Below are 16584 nucleotides of genomic sequence, written 5' to 3'. Positions count from 1 at the left end.
CCAGGTTAGTCAGGGCTGACTCCAAAGCCAGTGCTTTTTATCCTTCACATCATCTCTTCTCTGGACACATGAGCCAGCAGACTTTATTTTCCTGGCAGCTGAGCATGATGGATTCAAGCCTGGGCAACTGTTTGGGTATTTGTCACAAAGCTTATAATGAACCGAGACAAAGCAGTTAGCCACAGATTATAATGCCACTGTGGTCCCATGACAAATGACAAGGAGGTTGCAGTAATGAAATCTCATTAGAGATTCCATTACTGCGAGTGAAGAGACCACATCTGAGGTCCAGCACAGGCACATTTACCACTGCAGGAAGCACAACGAAACATCTGGGTAAGGGTCTCCACTGACATTGGCAACGTGCTAGCAGGATTAAGAAGACCTCCCCAAAACAGTGATTGCGATAGCAAATGTGTGGCGCCTAAGATAAGGACCAAATATTTATTCTGGCAGAGATTAAATCTTCTCTTTTCCTGAATCTATTATGGATCTTGCAGAAAATCTGCCCAAGAATATATCTCACTGAGCCTACTCCATGAGCCAGAACTGTACTTTGCCACTGCTGTTGCTGAAAAGCTGCAGAAGGCTGGTTTAAAGGTCTCCTCTCTCCCCCTAAAACTGTCCTCCATCCATGATTAATTAGTGACTGAGGTGAATTGAGTCACCAGCAGTCCTTTACATGCATCCAGGATTTATACAGTGGTTTCTCATTGAAGAACAGTGATGCAATAAACAGTCCACATTTGTGGGGTGGGCAGAGGAGTAATGGTGTCTGCAGTCATGGTTTTTTCACTCCTCCAGTCCTTCAATTCTGCTAAAAAGATTATGACTCAGGTTATTATAGCCTTGCTTATTTGGGCACGAGCGTGATTAGGTACCAACACACACACACACACACACACACACACACACATCCTTAGAAGTGCATGCCAACTCTTTAAGAGAAAGCAGAAAAGTCATATTGTCATTTCTGCATTCCCAGAGAATTAAGGAGAAAGAATAAAATGAATCATAATATTATTAATTATGGGCATGAAAGATGCAAAAGAACCGATCATGAGGTTCACTTATCCATGCATCATGTTTTAATAGTAGGTATTTTGTTTAGTGCTGGAGGTGCAGAGATAGGAAAACAAAACAAAACAAAGCTGAGAACACAGTGTCTCAATAAACAGGGATTTAAGAAATCCTGTTTCTTAGAAACTTAAGAAAATGAGTATGTTTAGTCACCATTTGGGGAGGCGCCTGAATTGCTTCTCCCAGAGAACAGAACATGAGAATTGCAGACATCATTTTACACTGTGTGCTGTGCTATCAGGGCACAAAGGAAGCAATAATGTCCACCCTGTATCTCAGCATCCCTGCATGCTGAAATCAGCTTCTTTTGATCAGCCCAGATTCCTACTTTTTACGATTAAGGCTCCTAGCTACTTATTCATTCTTTTATTGGGCACAAGATGTGTTCACATAGCTAAAGGAAAATTGGCTAGTTAAGGAAAGCCTGTCTTTTGGAAAAATAAGTGAAGTCTAGCAAACTATATGGAAACCAGTACCTAAAATCTCACCAGAAGTCTCAATTTATTGACTTTAAGCATAATGAGTGCTTAATAAATAGTGTATTTATATATTGAATGAATGAATGAATGAACCAAAATGACTAAACCTGAGATTCAGTGGAATCTTTCCTATGTCTTGGTTGGTGTGGATTCTGGGTTTCTTTTCCCATATCCTTCTCCTTCCTTTCCTCCTCCTCTTCCTCCTTCTCCTTCTTCTTGAATAGAAGGAAATAGAAGATAACAGAGACTATGTGGACAAATATTGTGACTCAGTCTTGTAGAACATCAGAATCACAACTAAATCTTATTGTTTTTGAAAGTCCAACCAACTGTTTGCCAATAAGCCAGACTATTAGAGAAATGGAGAAAGATGTTTCTTTTCTCTCCTTGCCCATTTCCTCCTGACACCCTGCATGCTGATACCTTTCAGAGAGTTTGAGAGAGACTGATTATATCTGATCCGTGAGGTTACTTTCATTTTATGTCTTCTTCTGAATACTAATTCCAACTCTTAGTCATAGGTTATTAAAGGAGAAGAATAAGAGTTTTAATAACATTGTTATTTATATTTCAGTGTTTCTGGGCACTTCCCAGGAGGTGGTTGATGTCACCACCACCACCATCACCATAATCATCACCTTCATTGCCCTAATGTTACTCTTCTGGAATTCATTGTGTTTTCCCTCCCAGAAGTCTATGTAGGGCCACAGAGATTCTCTTCTGCTGTGTAACATAAAGCGATAGCACTGAATATTACCTCCTTCTTTGGCTTAACCTTAGGAATAGGGCTACAAGTGTGGGAAGGGTGCCAGCATCTGACTTGGAAAACCCCAGTTCAGTTTCACCGGGCCCCACTGAGGAGACATTTCCTATGCGCTTTATACCTACAGAAAGTATCACCAAGAGTAAGTCTATAGTGCTAGCTCCTATGGTATTGGCTCCTAACCATTCTGTACACCTCCTCTTGGCCTTGATTGCCCCCCAGAGTGCAAGCAGGCTTGCATTTCCTCTTTAGTCCTAAATCTGAATTGTGAAGTAACCTACAATTCAGTGTCTGATTAGCCTCTTCTAGAAAACATGCCTAATTCATCTCACAGAACCTTGCAGTGTCATTACTCACTTGTTAGGTAGTTCTGTGGTTCCAGCTTTGATATCTGTTGAGGGCAATCAAATGATGTAACCTGTGCAGTGCAGCCTCTGAGAGCAATTTGGGTGGTTTTGTACCATTGGCTTTTATGTTCAGGATGAAAGCCCATGGAGAAATGTAGGATACTATTCTTAACTTCAAGCCGACAGCTCTCTCTGGGTACCTACAGATTCATTGTTAGTTGAAGGATCAATTTTAAAGGGAGAAAACCTTGTGGTTAGGGATAACTTGCCTTTTGTGTTTCTTTATTATAGGAACAGGGGAAAATTGGAGTTGTCTTCAATATTGGCACAGTTGACATTTCCATCAAAGAGGAGAGGACCCCGGTAAATGATGGCAAATACCACGTGGTGCGCTTTACCAGGAACGGCGGCAATGCCACGCTTCAGGTGGACAACTGGCCAGTGAATGAGCATTATCCCACAGGTACATGTTTTACTCTCAATGACCAGACTCTCTTTTGTTCTCCCATTCTTACTTCTAACTGGTGATTTTCTCATGACTGTCACCCAATCATTAAAACACTGAATATTAAGCACACACTCATATTTTTTGGATGAAAAAATAAGTTATTTCTTTCGGACTTGGTCCAGTATAGGGAGCTTCTGGAGACTTACTAACTATGCACTGAACACTTCTTTTGTCCATCTGATTAATACTGCTGACTGGCTCATACCAAATACAATGATTATGGATTTTCCGGGGCACTGCAAATGATGAGCAATGGAGGGAAGGGTACACCATCTCTAAAATAAACTATTGTCAGTAATCATGGAATAATCAATATGAGATCTGGGCTTTGTGGTGCCATTTAGTCAGGTGTGATTGAACATACAGATGGCCAGAGATGTCAGAAAGACTGTGAAAGGAAGTTTACTAAACTTGAGATGATGAACATCAAGTCAGGGTAACAATGAGAGAAAAACTAAGGGTGGAATTCCATTCATTTCGTTGACTTTGCCAGTTTTTGCTCTCTCACTTACACTAGCCTGCCTTGATTTTCAGAGGTTGGTCCTAATAAGCATTTTAATAGCAGGCATGCTGGTGTGGGAGGGAGAGGGGTTAATCATCTGTTTAAATTTTATAGTCAAGGAGCATTCGCCAGCAAACTCCCAGAGCCAGATGGCCAAATCAAGGACAATGGGGGGAAAGGTTGCCTTCTTTAAAAAGATCATTCAAATAATCCCTTAGCTTTCCCTCTCATCTCTCACTTCTACCAGGAAAGAGCCCTGAACCCTGATCATAAAAGTGCCAGGAATGGAAGGGAAAATACTTTGGCTAAAGGCCTTTGCTCCATCATTACATTATCACCTGGTAGATGCAAGAGAATAGCTCAGAATATTGAACTTGTCACTAATGTGGGCATTTATGCTATGTCTAACTCTCTATCTCCTACACTCCAAACTGCCCATCATTTCCTCACTGTTATCTTCTTACTTCCTTTATAGTGAGGTGAGCACAGAGGTAAGGAAGCTGGAAGCACATTTCCAGAAATGTAAGAGCCCTTTAGCTAATAATCATCACACTTGAGAGAAATATGTAAATTTGCCTATTTGTGGCCCAAGAATGTTGAATGACTTGAAGGCTGTGATTATTTTTTCATGCCTAAGTTAGCATTACTTTTCTTTACATGCCAATTAGAAGTAACTGTGCTACTGGGTTTTCCCTCTATTAGCCAGAGTCTTCCTATGTCTGCTTTAAAAATTATGGGAGCATTCACAAAGAGCATACAAGACCCCCAAAATACTGAAGCAAAAAGCCCCACCCACTCATTTATCTACCATCTCAGTCTCTGTACCATATCCAGCTCAGTCTCTGCTGGGAGTCTTTTGACATACTCTTAGCATGTCTTAGATTAAGGCCCAAAAATGACCATATGCATTTATCTTTGAGCCTTTGAAGAAAGCCAGAGGTGTTAGCAGCTACAGTGAATTCTCATCATCATCCAAAGGCACTAGACACTAATAGACCTGATTTTTAAATGCTTCTTAAACTCTGGGGGATGAGGGATGGGAGGAATCGAAATAGCCTGAAATCTTAAAAACTGTTAATTTGTTCATAAGAAAAATCAATCCCTCTCTATGCATATTATCATTGGCCCTGATACTGTTGCTGTAGGATCTGTTGTGTTTCTATTAGGAATTTCAAAGATTCTAAATTGATGCTAAACACTTGCCCTGAGCCAATATAGAATTCCGAGTTTGCTGCCAGCAATGAGAAGGCTCTTTAATGGTCATTTTTAAAACCACATATATGTAAGAAAAGCAGTGACCCTTGCTGTGTGCCTATCTCTTTGTATGTTTAGTTCCAAATTACGGGTTGCTTCCTATGTTTTCAAAACAGAACAAACCTTTCTTTAATGGCATTGCTTCCCACTGAAAACCATTATTACTAGTAACTGTTGGTAACTGTCATTTGGTAATAATATGTGTTATTATTACACGACATGATACAGTAAAGCAGTTATAAGTATGGGCTTTGGAGTCAACTGGCTAGAGTTGGGATCTTGGTGCCATTAGCTATAATTCTGAGGCCCACTAGATTAAGACCTTGAAAGCCCTAAGCACTAAAATATTTGGTGCATGTCCCCACAAATAATTCAAAATATAACAACTATAAACTAAGTGTAAGAATTTCTAACAGTTCTGACTTTTCTTCTCTGATGATCACTATAATGCTTTCAAAATATAGCAGATTCTTTCTCCCCACATTCTCATTTGTTACTGTCTCTGCTTCTTGGTTCTCTAGGTAAGTGCTTATTCCTCCTATTTGGTGATCCAGTTCCAAACCTTAGGCAAGATATTGAACCTCCCAAGTCTCTGTTTCTGAGTCTATACAATGGGATGATGATAATACTTACTTTCTAGGGCTAATGTGAATATGCATGTAAAATACCCAACATAATGCTGGGTCAGTTATGTCAATACTCAATGAATGTTAGCTACGAGGATTACCAAACATTTGAGTAGCATTTTTTGCTATTATATATTCACTCATATAGACTACTTCATTTTGACTATTAAATAGCCTGGAAATAAGGTAGGGTAGGTATTTTTATTCTCCATTTCAAATTTAAAATGAGACCCAGGGAGATATTGTGTTTTTGCTATGAGAGAATAGTCGTGAGAGAATAGTAAATGAGGGACAGAACTAGGACCAGATTCTCCTGTTCCCAGCTGAGCACGATTTCCAATATTGCTCCCATAGCAAATTGGGGGATATTTTGAAAAATGAATAGGTAGAAATGAGCATCTTTCTTGTGTCATCTTAGATTTATTCCTTTTCTTAAAGTGTCATGTTACATAGATCAGTACCAGTAACCACACAAAGGTGGTTACTGTGAGATGGGGAGTCGAAAATCCTCTTTTAAAAAAGAAAAGTTTTCTTAGCTGTGCTAAAAGACTCATTTGTAACGAGACGAAGCTGCCCTCCTAACAACAATGGCAATGTGCTTCCATGAAGCGACTCCAAGAATACTGAGTATGTAAAGGAGTTGTCACCTTACTCCATTGCCTAGATTGGAAAATGGCTTTGGGAAGTCCAGCATTCTAGTTGGACTAGGACTTCCTAGGAGTGGCTCACTTTTTCAGCTTTGGATATCTTATTTTCTCTCCCACCTGCTTCCCTGTGCTACTGAAAGGAGCCATTTTGCTAAATTTAAAGCTCCATTAGAGCAATCTGGCAATGTTTATTTATTTTAAACCATAAGATCAAAATAACCCCTGTATCTAGGTATCAAAGAATCAAGCCACCTGGTCATGCAATCTTGACACAGTTTCTGCAAAAATGATGTATCCATTCTTTTTCCAAGCCATTCTGTTTTATCAATAGTGATAAGTCTATAACCCAGCAAGAGGAGTTCAGCTGTGCTACTTGTCTATAGCTAATGTTTAAACAGTAGAGAAATGTAACTCCTACAGAATGTTCACTTACGTCACCTCATTCGGAAGGCATGCTCTCAGGAAACCATGTCTGCTTTCCAGGTCCCTGTGCACCAGGGTGAGTGGGTCAGCTCCAGAACCTTCTCATACTCATTTATAGGATTTTATGTGGCTCTGCTGAAACATCCCACTGTGAAGTATTCAGAAACCAGCTGGGCCCATGGCATGTAGCATTGGCTTTTTGTGAATCAGGAAGGATCCAAAATGAAAATAGTTCTATAGCCATCAGAATCTTATATCACTTAATTCTGGGAGATACAACTCAAAAGCAGCTTCTTTCTTTGAACCTGAAAATAGAAAGGCTAAGGAACAGGAGAGGGAAATAAAAGAAGAATCAGCCCGGAGTTATCCTCCGGGCACTGACAAATGTTCCTTAGAAAGCCTCTAATTGCTGTCTTGACACAATGCAGTGGAGGGGACAAGAGAGGGGAGGTGAACGGTGAGCTGAGCAGGAGGAATTAATTTTAGCCCCAGCTCTAGGTCCCCTGGGAGGCTGAGCTGCCTGGGACGGTTAAAGATCCTCTCTCTCTGCTGTGAATAAGTGGCTGGTTATGTCATCAGGGCTTTCAGAACACTGAACATGGTACAGGAAGGGGCTTTTTAGGTCAGAGCCAGGCTTCCTGGAAAATGAAGACTGATAAGCAGCTTCAATGTGTAAGACTTTCCATCTTCCCGTAGCAGGTGGTGCTGAGGAGAGCAGAGTCTCAATGTTTTTTTTTCCCTTTTCCTTGATATCGCACACTAAGTTCATGGAGGTGCTCTTGATTGGAATTCCCTTTCCTCAGTCAATAAAATGTCCACCGATGACCTATGCTTCACAATCCTGCTTGACCACCCGACTCAGATCATGGGAAAGATGTAGATGTGGCTCCCCTTCAAGGACACTGGATGGGAAAACTCTTTCTTTATATTTGAATGTTTCAAATTCCAAAGAACTTTTTCTTTATAGGGATTGAAAGTAAAAACATTGCTATAGTGCTTACTGATGCTGTAAGTGCCTTCATACACATTACTGCATATGTGCCTCACTCCCTCCTGTGAGGGTACTTGGTTTGGTATTATTACCTCCATACTCATATTAAGGTTACATTGTTGAGGCTCTGAGAGTCAAAATAACTTACCCGATGATATCACACAGTTGAGGGGCAGACTCAGGATTCCTATCCTGATACTCAGATCGCACTCCCTCAAATTTCTTTCTCATTTTCCTATCTCCTATCAATTTTATTGCTACTGACACTAGGTTATTAGTTTTGTTGTTTTTTCCATTAAAGTATTCTCAAATAGAAGTCCTTGCCTGGACTCGTTTAGTTAGTAGCGTTCCTCAGCCTTGGTGCTATTGAGATTTGGGGCTGGATAATTCTTTGCTGTGGTGGGGGGGGCTGCCCTGTGCGTTGTAGGATGTTTATCAGGATCCGTAATTTCCACCCCCTTGATGCCAGTGGCGTCTCCACAAACGCCAAATGTCTGCTGGGGGACAAAATTGCCCCCATTTGAGAATTACCCAGTTAAAGAAAGTCTCCAACATATTTTATTTCAAATGCTTATTATCCTTTCATTGTTTAGACAGTATGCATGGGGGTAAGAGAGATTTTTTTTGTTCACATCTCATCCTAGATTATTGAGACTTTGAAGGGTTAAAAACAAGTCTGTGTACTTGACATAATCCTGAAATTTCTCAGGCCTTGAGTTTTCATTAATTCCTAGCCAGGAGGTTTTCTTTCCTTTTCTTTCGTCTTTGCCTTCAAAGATTTGAGGCCTTGCCAGATTTGAAGCACACATTAAAATAAGCCCCATCTACCTGCTCATTCATCCATTCAGGACTAGTGTTACTTTCAGTTCAGCTGCAGAAAAAACATAGATAGTGAAGTCCTGCAAAGGGAATAAGAAGCATAAATAAAACCAAAAGGGAAAGCCATATTTGAGCATGGTTTTAAGACTGTAGCGATATAGCATCAACTAGAGAGAGGCTTACTTAATGAATGTGTTTGAACATTGCTAAATACACTTTAAAACCATCTTACAATAAGTTCTTCAAACATTTGGTCACAAAATGTATCAATTAAACAATCAAACCAGTGCATGCTAAATACTTGCATTGCTAAATAGTCATTTTTTTCCAATTTGTCAGGAACGAATTAGGACTCACAGGTAGGTGAGTTTCCATTTCCAAGGGACTTTCAACTTGCTAGGGTTGGTGATGTGTGTGTGTGTGTGTGTGTGTGTGTGTGTGTGTGTGTGTGTGTGTGTGTGTAAAGCAGCATCCTTTAACCTGGCTGCAAATGAGAATCTCTTGGGAATTTTTTAAAAATCTGTGGCTGCTTAGGCCCCAGTCCCAGGTAATCAAATTTAATTGGTCTGGGGTGTGGCCCATGTATCAGCAGTTTCAGTATCACCTGGGAGGTTGTTAAAAATGCAGAACCTTGGGCCCCACCCCAAACCTACTGAATTAGAACCTGAATTTAACAAGGTCCCCAGGTGACTCACATGCACAGTAAAATTTGAGAAGCACTGGTCCAGACATCAGTGTTTTTAGGGAGCTCCCAAGGTGATTCTATATGCAGCTAGGTTTGAGAATCACTGATATTTAGAAAGCTAAAAATGTCTCTTTTTCTTCATTCAGACTGCGTGCTGGTGCTGTTCAATATGGTAGCCACAACCACACGTAACCACACTTGCAATGTGACTGGTATGACTGAGGCCCTGAAGGTTTACTTTTATTGTGCAATTATTATGTCCTAGGCACTGAGGGATTTAAATACATGTTTCATTCAATCCTCAGGCTGACACTATGAGGCTAGTGGCTGGTGGCTGGTATTGGACGGTGCAGGACTAGGATATACTGTCTCTTATTTCCTTCTATCTGTTTTACATAATGTAAATCTTCATTTATACCATTAATAAAATAATGGGCATTTACCCTCATACACCTTCTGAACTCATCTAATGTGTTTTGTCTTTACACAGTCACTGGGGTAATAACTCCACTCAATTCATGGGGTTGTTGTCCCAGAGATGTAGGAAACGGAGATGCCATCATCTCTCGGCCAAACTCATCCAGATGGTGATGGCTGCCCTTGGTTGAGCATTTACTACATACTCTGTACTTTATGTTCAATATCTTATTTAGCCTTAATATAACGCTAGAGGTCAATGTTAGTACTATCCCCATTTTACAGACTAAGAACAGTTCCAAGAGCTCAGGTACTTACCTGGCTCACACCGTAAGTGGAGACGCTGGTACTCCAACCCAAGACCACCTGACTTGAGAGTTCTAGTTTTTCATCACACTCTGCTCCTTCCAGGGATTCACTTTGATACCCTAGAACACTTGCAAGCCCCAGGAATTCTGGTCTTATCCCAAGTCTTGACAATTTAGAATTTTTCTCTCAAGTTAAATTTTCAGTTTCTGCCAAGTTAGAAGTCAGCACTAACCCGGGCATTTATGACATTTGCCTTCCTCTACACCATCGCTCAGGCCTTGGGGACTTGGAGCCTCTTTCCTTTCATGATCCCATTTTACCTTCTAGCAACATATCTAAGTGGACAGGAAGAGCTTTATTAAATGAAAGTCTATTTTACTGTTTCATGGTCTTACTTGGAGAATGAGAGAATGGTGAGAGAGTGCTTAGTATTTTTTTCTTTAATTTTTGTTTTATCAGACAAGCCTCCTTCCTCTTCTGTGAATTCCCAGCTACAAGATAAATAGCCTTGTATCTTACAAGTTAAATACAATTACTGCTATCAAACCTAGAGCCTTTCTCTCCCTGTAAATGTCTCTTAGAAGCTGATAAGAGTTTCAAGGCAAACTGTGGGCTTCTGCCTAATGCTAAAATTAAACATAACCGCCCAGAAGACAAAAAGACAAGGATGTGTACATAGATGTATGTAAATTATATATTTACATATATTCACATATGCTTGCATATATACTTAATCATCCTATGGAAGAGAAGAACATTTCTGATAGACACAGACACATAGCACGTGAGCACATGGACACGTGGCATATGCTCCTGAGCCATTAAGCTAACACATGACTCAAGGTTACTTATAAAATAATTAAATAGCACACAAAGGAGCTTGTCATAATGATGAAACTGTCTATCAGATAATATGGTAGCAATTATAGTAACTAAAGAGATTTATCCAGAATTCATTTGCGAACAGGGCAGTCCTTTTGATCTAGAGGGCTGTTGAGCAAAAGAATAATTTTCCTGGAAAATTCTGTAGGACTTTATAAGATGCACACCTTAGTTTTAAGTCCTGGTTTATGTTTTTCTCATCTTCAGTAGACCATCTTTGGATTTAAAGAAACTGGATTTTTACTAATTAAAATGTGCACGATAATTGTTTATTTACCCATAAGTTAAATATTATATGTATTATAGTCCAGGGACTCAATGAAATAAGTTATGAGAAATTTGAGGGTCACTTCTAGGCACTATTTAAGTAGGGATGTAACAAAAAAGATTTCTTAATTTCTATGAACAGTGAGTACATTTTTATTAAGCCAAATCCATGAAATGATACTTTGAAGATTAGAATTACAGTATGGTCACAATGTTATGTGATTTTCAAATTTCATTTGAGATAGTATGACATAAAAATACTAATAACATCTTACTCTTTGCAAGGCCTTTATAATAAGAATTCTTCCGAATTAAAACAGTCATCAAATATTGCATAATTTCAAAGCTGGGCTAAGTGAATTACAAGTTTTATTTGTCCTATTGTCACAGAGAAGCTCCAGTTTATGTAGTAAATGAAATTATGGCCTACAGAATTTGTCCTTAATTATGAAAATCTAGAATTATTATCCTAACCTAAAACACCATTACCCTATACTGTTTTCTCTCTGCCCCAGAGTTATGTGGGCAGCAAATGTCCTAACACACACCCAAGAGTATAGCTTTATTTATTGGAAAACTTTCCAATTTTCAGTCTCCTCAATTTAAGCTTTGCACAAGTTTGCAGGGTCCCTGTAGTTATTTAAAGCCTAAAAAAGAATGTTTAGCTTCTTCGAGGAAAATAGTACATAAATATCCAATAATAATAATATATATTCACATACAGTATGTCGTTTATAATTCTATAAAGCACAGAGGGTAATGAAAGGCACTCTAAACTGTAAATCACTCAAATCGATTGTAATCATATTGCAGCTCATCTCAAAGAGATAAAGACCTTCCACTCCTCTGAAATCCCTGTCAATACCCCGGCAGGCTAAAGAAAGGGGCAGGGAGGGTCAGAGGAAGAAGGACAGATGAGTCAAGGATAAAGAGGCACTTTTAATCTTCAGTTCATGGAGTTAACGTGGATTGGATTAGATTCCCAGCGATAGTTACGGTTTGCGCCACGAGGTGCATTTCTTTTCCACATGGCAGTTTTATAGCTTTACCATAAGTCCCTGACACTGTGTTGGCCTGGTTGGAGGGATCTGACAAATGCCAAGGATGGATATGCAGTGCTGCATAAGAACACTTGGGGACCAGGTACAGAATTAGAAAATGACAGTTTAAGTCAAAAGCTAAAGGTTATAGCAAAACAAATTAAGGAAGTAAGTAAATAATGGGCCAGAAAAAAAATTTATATTGCATTTTCAAATAGCAGAAACACTTCAAACGTCTTTTTATTAACTGATGTTGCCTTTTATATAAAAAAAGATGTTGCTAATCCCCCTCCTCGTCAGTGGAGTGGGTTTGAGTGGAGTGATCTCCTTGTGCATTCATTCATTCACGATTCAACAAATATTTATTCAAAGTCTACTTTACATGTGAATCCAAGCTAGGTGATGGCCATACAATGGGAAATAAAACAAAAGCCCTGCCCTCAAGGATTTTATAGTCTAGTGGAAGAGGAATGCATGTACCCAAGCAAGATAATCTTAATACTAAATTTGATTGTGCAGTTATTCAGTCTCAGGCACTGAACTGGGTTCTTACATTAAATCTTCACAGGAACCCTAAGAGGCGGAGACTATTTTTGTCATCATTTTACAGATAGGAATATGGAGGTTTATGACATTAACTCCCAGGGTCATAAACTAGTACTTAAAGACCTGGAACTCAAGTCTGTATCTCTTAGAAGACAAACTTAATGCTTCTATGGACTACACTACGTTGTACCTGCAGTTCCAAAGAGTGCAGCAGGGTGCTATCAGGGGAGATCTGGGTTCAGTGGCACACGTAAGTGTGTGATGGAGCCTGAGGACCAGACAAGGGTGGGCACAGGATGGAATTTGGGCTGTAACCTTGGGCTCTCTAGGGCAATGCTAACAACTTCTGTTCCCCTACCTAGACATACACAAGCATAAACTGTGACCTGACCTACACCTTTCACACTGAGGGAACTAATGGGCAGGCATCGTGCATAGATTGTTTCACTTAGTGTAATCAGTCCAATGATTGCAAGAGAGAAATATTAATCTCCCTCTTTTACAGAGGAATAAACCAAAGCTCAAGGAGTTTGAGCATATTTGCTGCAGTCACAGGGCCAGAAAGTGTCAACACTGGGATTCTACACAGATTTGTTTGTTCCTACACTCCTCTCCCTTTCTGCTACCCTACTTTACCATCTGTTTCCCAGGAGCATTCCAGTGTGCAGTGTATATGGAGCTCAAATTCATTTGGTTGACAGATGTACATTCACATGCAAATTTACTATTGTTTCTCACATCCCGGTGCATGCAGTACACTCTGTAATCACATTATTAAACATTTACTAGAAATGTGCTTCTGCCCGATGCACAATTGCCAGTCTCAATGTTTAATTAAACTTGATTTGTCTTCATTTTAATCACATCATAGAAATGTGGTTTTCTCAGAGTTCAATGGTGAAATCTTCATTCCAAATGCCTGCCAGTGTTTCAGAGCTGTATATCCTGGAGAAGGGAATGAAGAGAGAACAAAATATCCTTGCATAAAGGATTTTAAGGGAATAATATTAGTTAATAATAGATAATACTGACATAGTACTTATTCTGTGCCAGGTTCGTGGATTATCATATTGAATCCTTCTTACAGCGTCCTGGAAAGGGATTCTGTTATTATTCCCATTTTAGAGATGAGGAAACTGAGTCTCAGAGCGGTTAAGTAACATACTCTCCAGTATCATACAACTAGTAGGTGATAGGGCCAACTTGGATTTGAATATAGGCATGGAGACCCTGATACCTTTATTTAGAGAAACTTTTTCTGCAAAAGGCCAAATAATGAATATTATTGTTTTTGCAAGCCATAAGGTCTTTGTTGCAGCTATTTAACACTGTTGTTACAGTGCAAAACCAACCATAGACAATTCATAAATGAATAGGTATGGCTGTGTCCTAATAAAACAATATACAGAAACAAGCTGTGAAGAGCCAGATTTGCTACTCCTTTGTAGGTGGGGGCCCCCTGGTCTAGATTATGCATGTTTTGAAACTTATAGCTGTTTTTACTGACCGATAAGCTTTATTTTATGGGCTATGTCATCTCTGTTTGGAATAAAGGGAGAAAGATAATCTCTAAGTGGATGAGTTAAATCCCAAGAGACACAGAAAATAGTACTTCTATGTAGAGTAGCATAGACCCAATGGTGAGGTTAATTCAGGATCAAGAAGTGGACGGATGCGTCACTGGGACAGGCAATCCATTTACCTGTACTTAAACAAACAAAAACCCAACCATACACCCCTTTCCTAACTGAACACCAAAGACATAGATTCAGTTTACCTTTATTTATGTTATGCTGTGCATTGCTTAGAGCAAGATTTGAAAACAACCAACAGGAAGCATGATTATATCTCTAGTTCTGTTACTTCTACTTAGTAACCGTAAGTTTTGGAGCTCTGAATACACTTTTCTCCCCTCTCTCCTGAGAGGAGTCGCATACTTTCCTTTTGAATTCATGGTTTTTTGTTAGCCACTGGCTTAGCTGCCCTCGCCTATTCTTCATAGCCCTTCTGTATAAAGGTGCCAACTGACTTCTTAGCATTTATCTTTTCTTCTCCCTACTCCCTGATATGTACATCTTCTAAGTTCCAGAGAACATTCTCTTCATTTTCTTGGCATTGGCTGTCCCTAACCTGCTGATGAGAGCATCCTGCTTGAAATTCTGCTCTGTTTCTGGCCATTGATCTCCTTTTATGAGGGTGGACTCTCCTTAGATGTGACTCAGTCCACTTCCTGCTGCTGAGTTTTAGGGACTTTAGATTCTGTTCTCCTGTTTATTAAAGGAACAAGAACCAGGTTGTACGTTTTTTGTATATACACACAGTCATGACAAGTTTAAGATAAATTTCAAAAAATCAGTCTAAGACAGACCAGATTTTATTTATGCAAAATAGAGTTTCCTTCACATTTTACTAGCTTCAATATTGATTGTAATAAAGTTATTAATAAAAAGTCAGAGTTCCCACCACCAGAAAAGAAAGCATATACCACCAGACTTGGCTCCTGATAACTCAAGCAGAGTGACCGCGGTTTTGCTAATCCCCCCCTTTTTTAAAGTCAAAGTGGCTGTATAATGCACGCTCAATAAATGTTAAACTGCGCAACTGTACTGAGATTATTGGAGATGACTTCTGATTTTATTGTCTGCATGTACACAATAACAATATACACAGATAAAGAGCATCCTTTACAAGCATTAAATATATATAAAAAGTCCATTTTAAAAGCAATAGAAAAATATCAAATGTTTTACTATGAATAACTTTTAAGATTTTACTGTAGAGTTTTTCTTTGTTGAAACAATTAAATCTAATTTTATTAAAATATCTTTACATTAGTCAGGTGATTCTCGGTAGGTCTCAAAGGGTAGATTTCTCAGTGTACTTAGACAAATTGATAAAAGGGAGGAAGGAGGACATTTAGGCATCTAGGAAGTTAAAAATAAAGAGCTAAGTATAAATCTAAAATAAGTGTAAAGTAAAAGCAAATCTAAAGTCTTCTCAGACAGCCAAGGTTTAGAAATACTTATTACTTCATTTTGAAACCTATATAAAACTGTTTTGAGATGCTGCCTCTTTCAAATAAAATAGGAATTTATATAAGTGAAGCATAAACTGAAATAGAACTGAAATGCTTTTAGACTTTCAGAATGAATACTTGGATATTTCTACTGAATTTTCTGTGTCGTAGGGTGGGGCTGGACCTCTGGGAGAGGTAAAAATGAAGGCAATACGTGAAAAAGGATATCTTGTTCTCAGGGAGCAATTGAGATCTCCTTCAGGAGATAAACCAAGTGAAATATAATAGTTTTGCTTCATTTTGTGACTTTCTCCCACTATAGCCTCAGAGAATTGTGAGCTCCAAGTAGGCTCATAAAGGGAATTTTGAAATACTCTTAATAGATCTGTTCTTGAAATAAGTCAACTGAACTGAGCGAGGTACTGTGCCAACACAGTGACTCACAGCCCTGGCCAACCCTGATCCCAGACCTTTACGACAAGTCCCTAGTCTCATTGCCATTCTCAAGAGTTGTATGCAATTCATCTGCAACACGTGTTCCAAGCCCACCTTCCTGGTGATATGTGATAGCAGTTATAGATGTCACCCATAAATGCATAGGCCAAAACATTAATGAACTTTTCAGCCAGTAAATCCAGCTCGTTCTTTGGCTGCATGGTTATCTAGCTGCCTCATTCTGCCAAGCTACAGTTTCTTTAATTTTTTCTGGTCAGATAGAACAGTCAAGGTAAGTGGACTTTGCTAGGAACTGAATAATAGGAATTGGACCATTATTCAATTAGAACTTTTTTAAGTCAATAGGATAAGTAAGGAGAAAATCTTCATATATCTTTACTACTCACTGTGTCTAGGTTCTCCTTTCTGAGTCACACTCAAAGGTAAATCTTTGAAAGAAAAACAATAAATGAAGTAAATCTTTGGACAGCATCCTTGAGTTTTGGTTAGACGGAAAATTTCAGTCCCCATTCAGAAGTCTAGGCACT

General features: G+C 39.1%; 1 protein-coding gene across 20 annotated transcripts in view; it reads left to right on the top strand.

Annotated features, from left to right (window-relative positions):
• The window catches only part of NRXN3 (neurexin 3), a 1723243-nt gene that overhangs the window by 1530776 nt on the left and 175883 nt on the right, over positions 1-16584 (top strand). For all 20 annotated transcript variants that reach the window (XR_014242461.1, XR_014242462.1, XR_014242463.1 and 17 more), the window contains one exon: positions 2961-3132. Coding sequence is in view for 17 of the 20 variants with exons in the window: in XM_082384655.1 (XP_082240781.1) it covers positions 2961-3132 (172 nt within the window). In the remaining 3 variants the exon portion in view is untranslated. The remainder of the gene's footprint in view (positions 1-2960; positions 3133-16584) is intronic.

This window comes from Balaenoptera borealis (assembly GCF_965194805.1).
Source record: "Balaenoptera borealis genome assembly, chromosome: 3".
NCBI lineage: Eukaryota > Metazoa > Chordata > Mammalia > Artiodactyla > Balaenopteridae > Balaenoptera > Balaenoptera borealis.
Note: the sequence above shows the minus strand (reverse complement) of the source record. Positions and strands in the feature narration are given on the sequence as shown.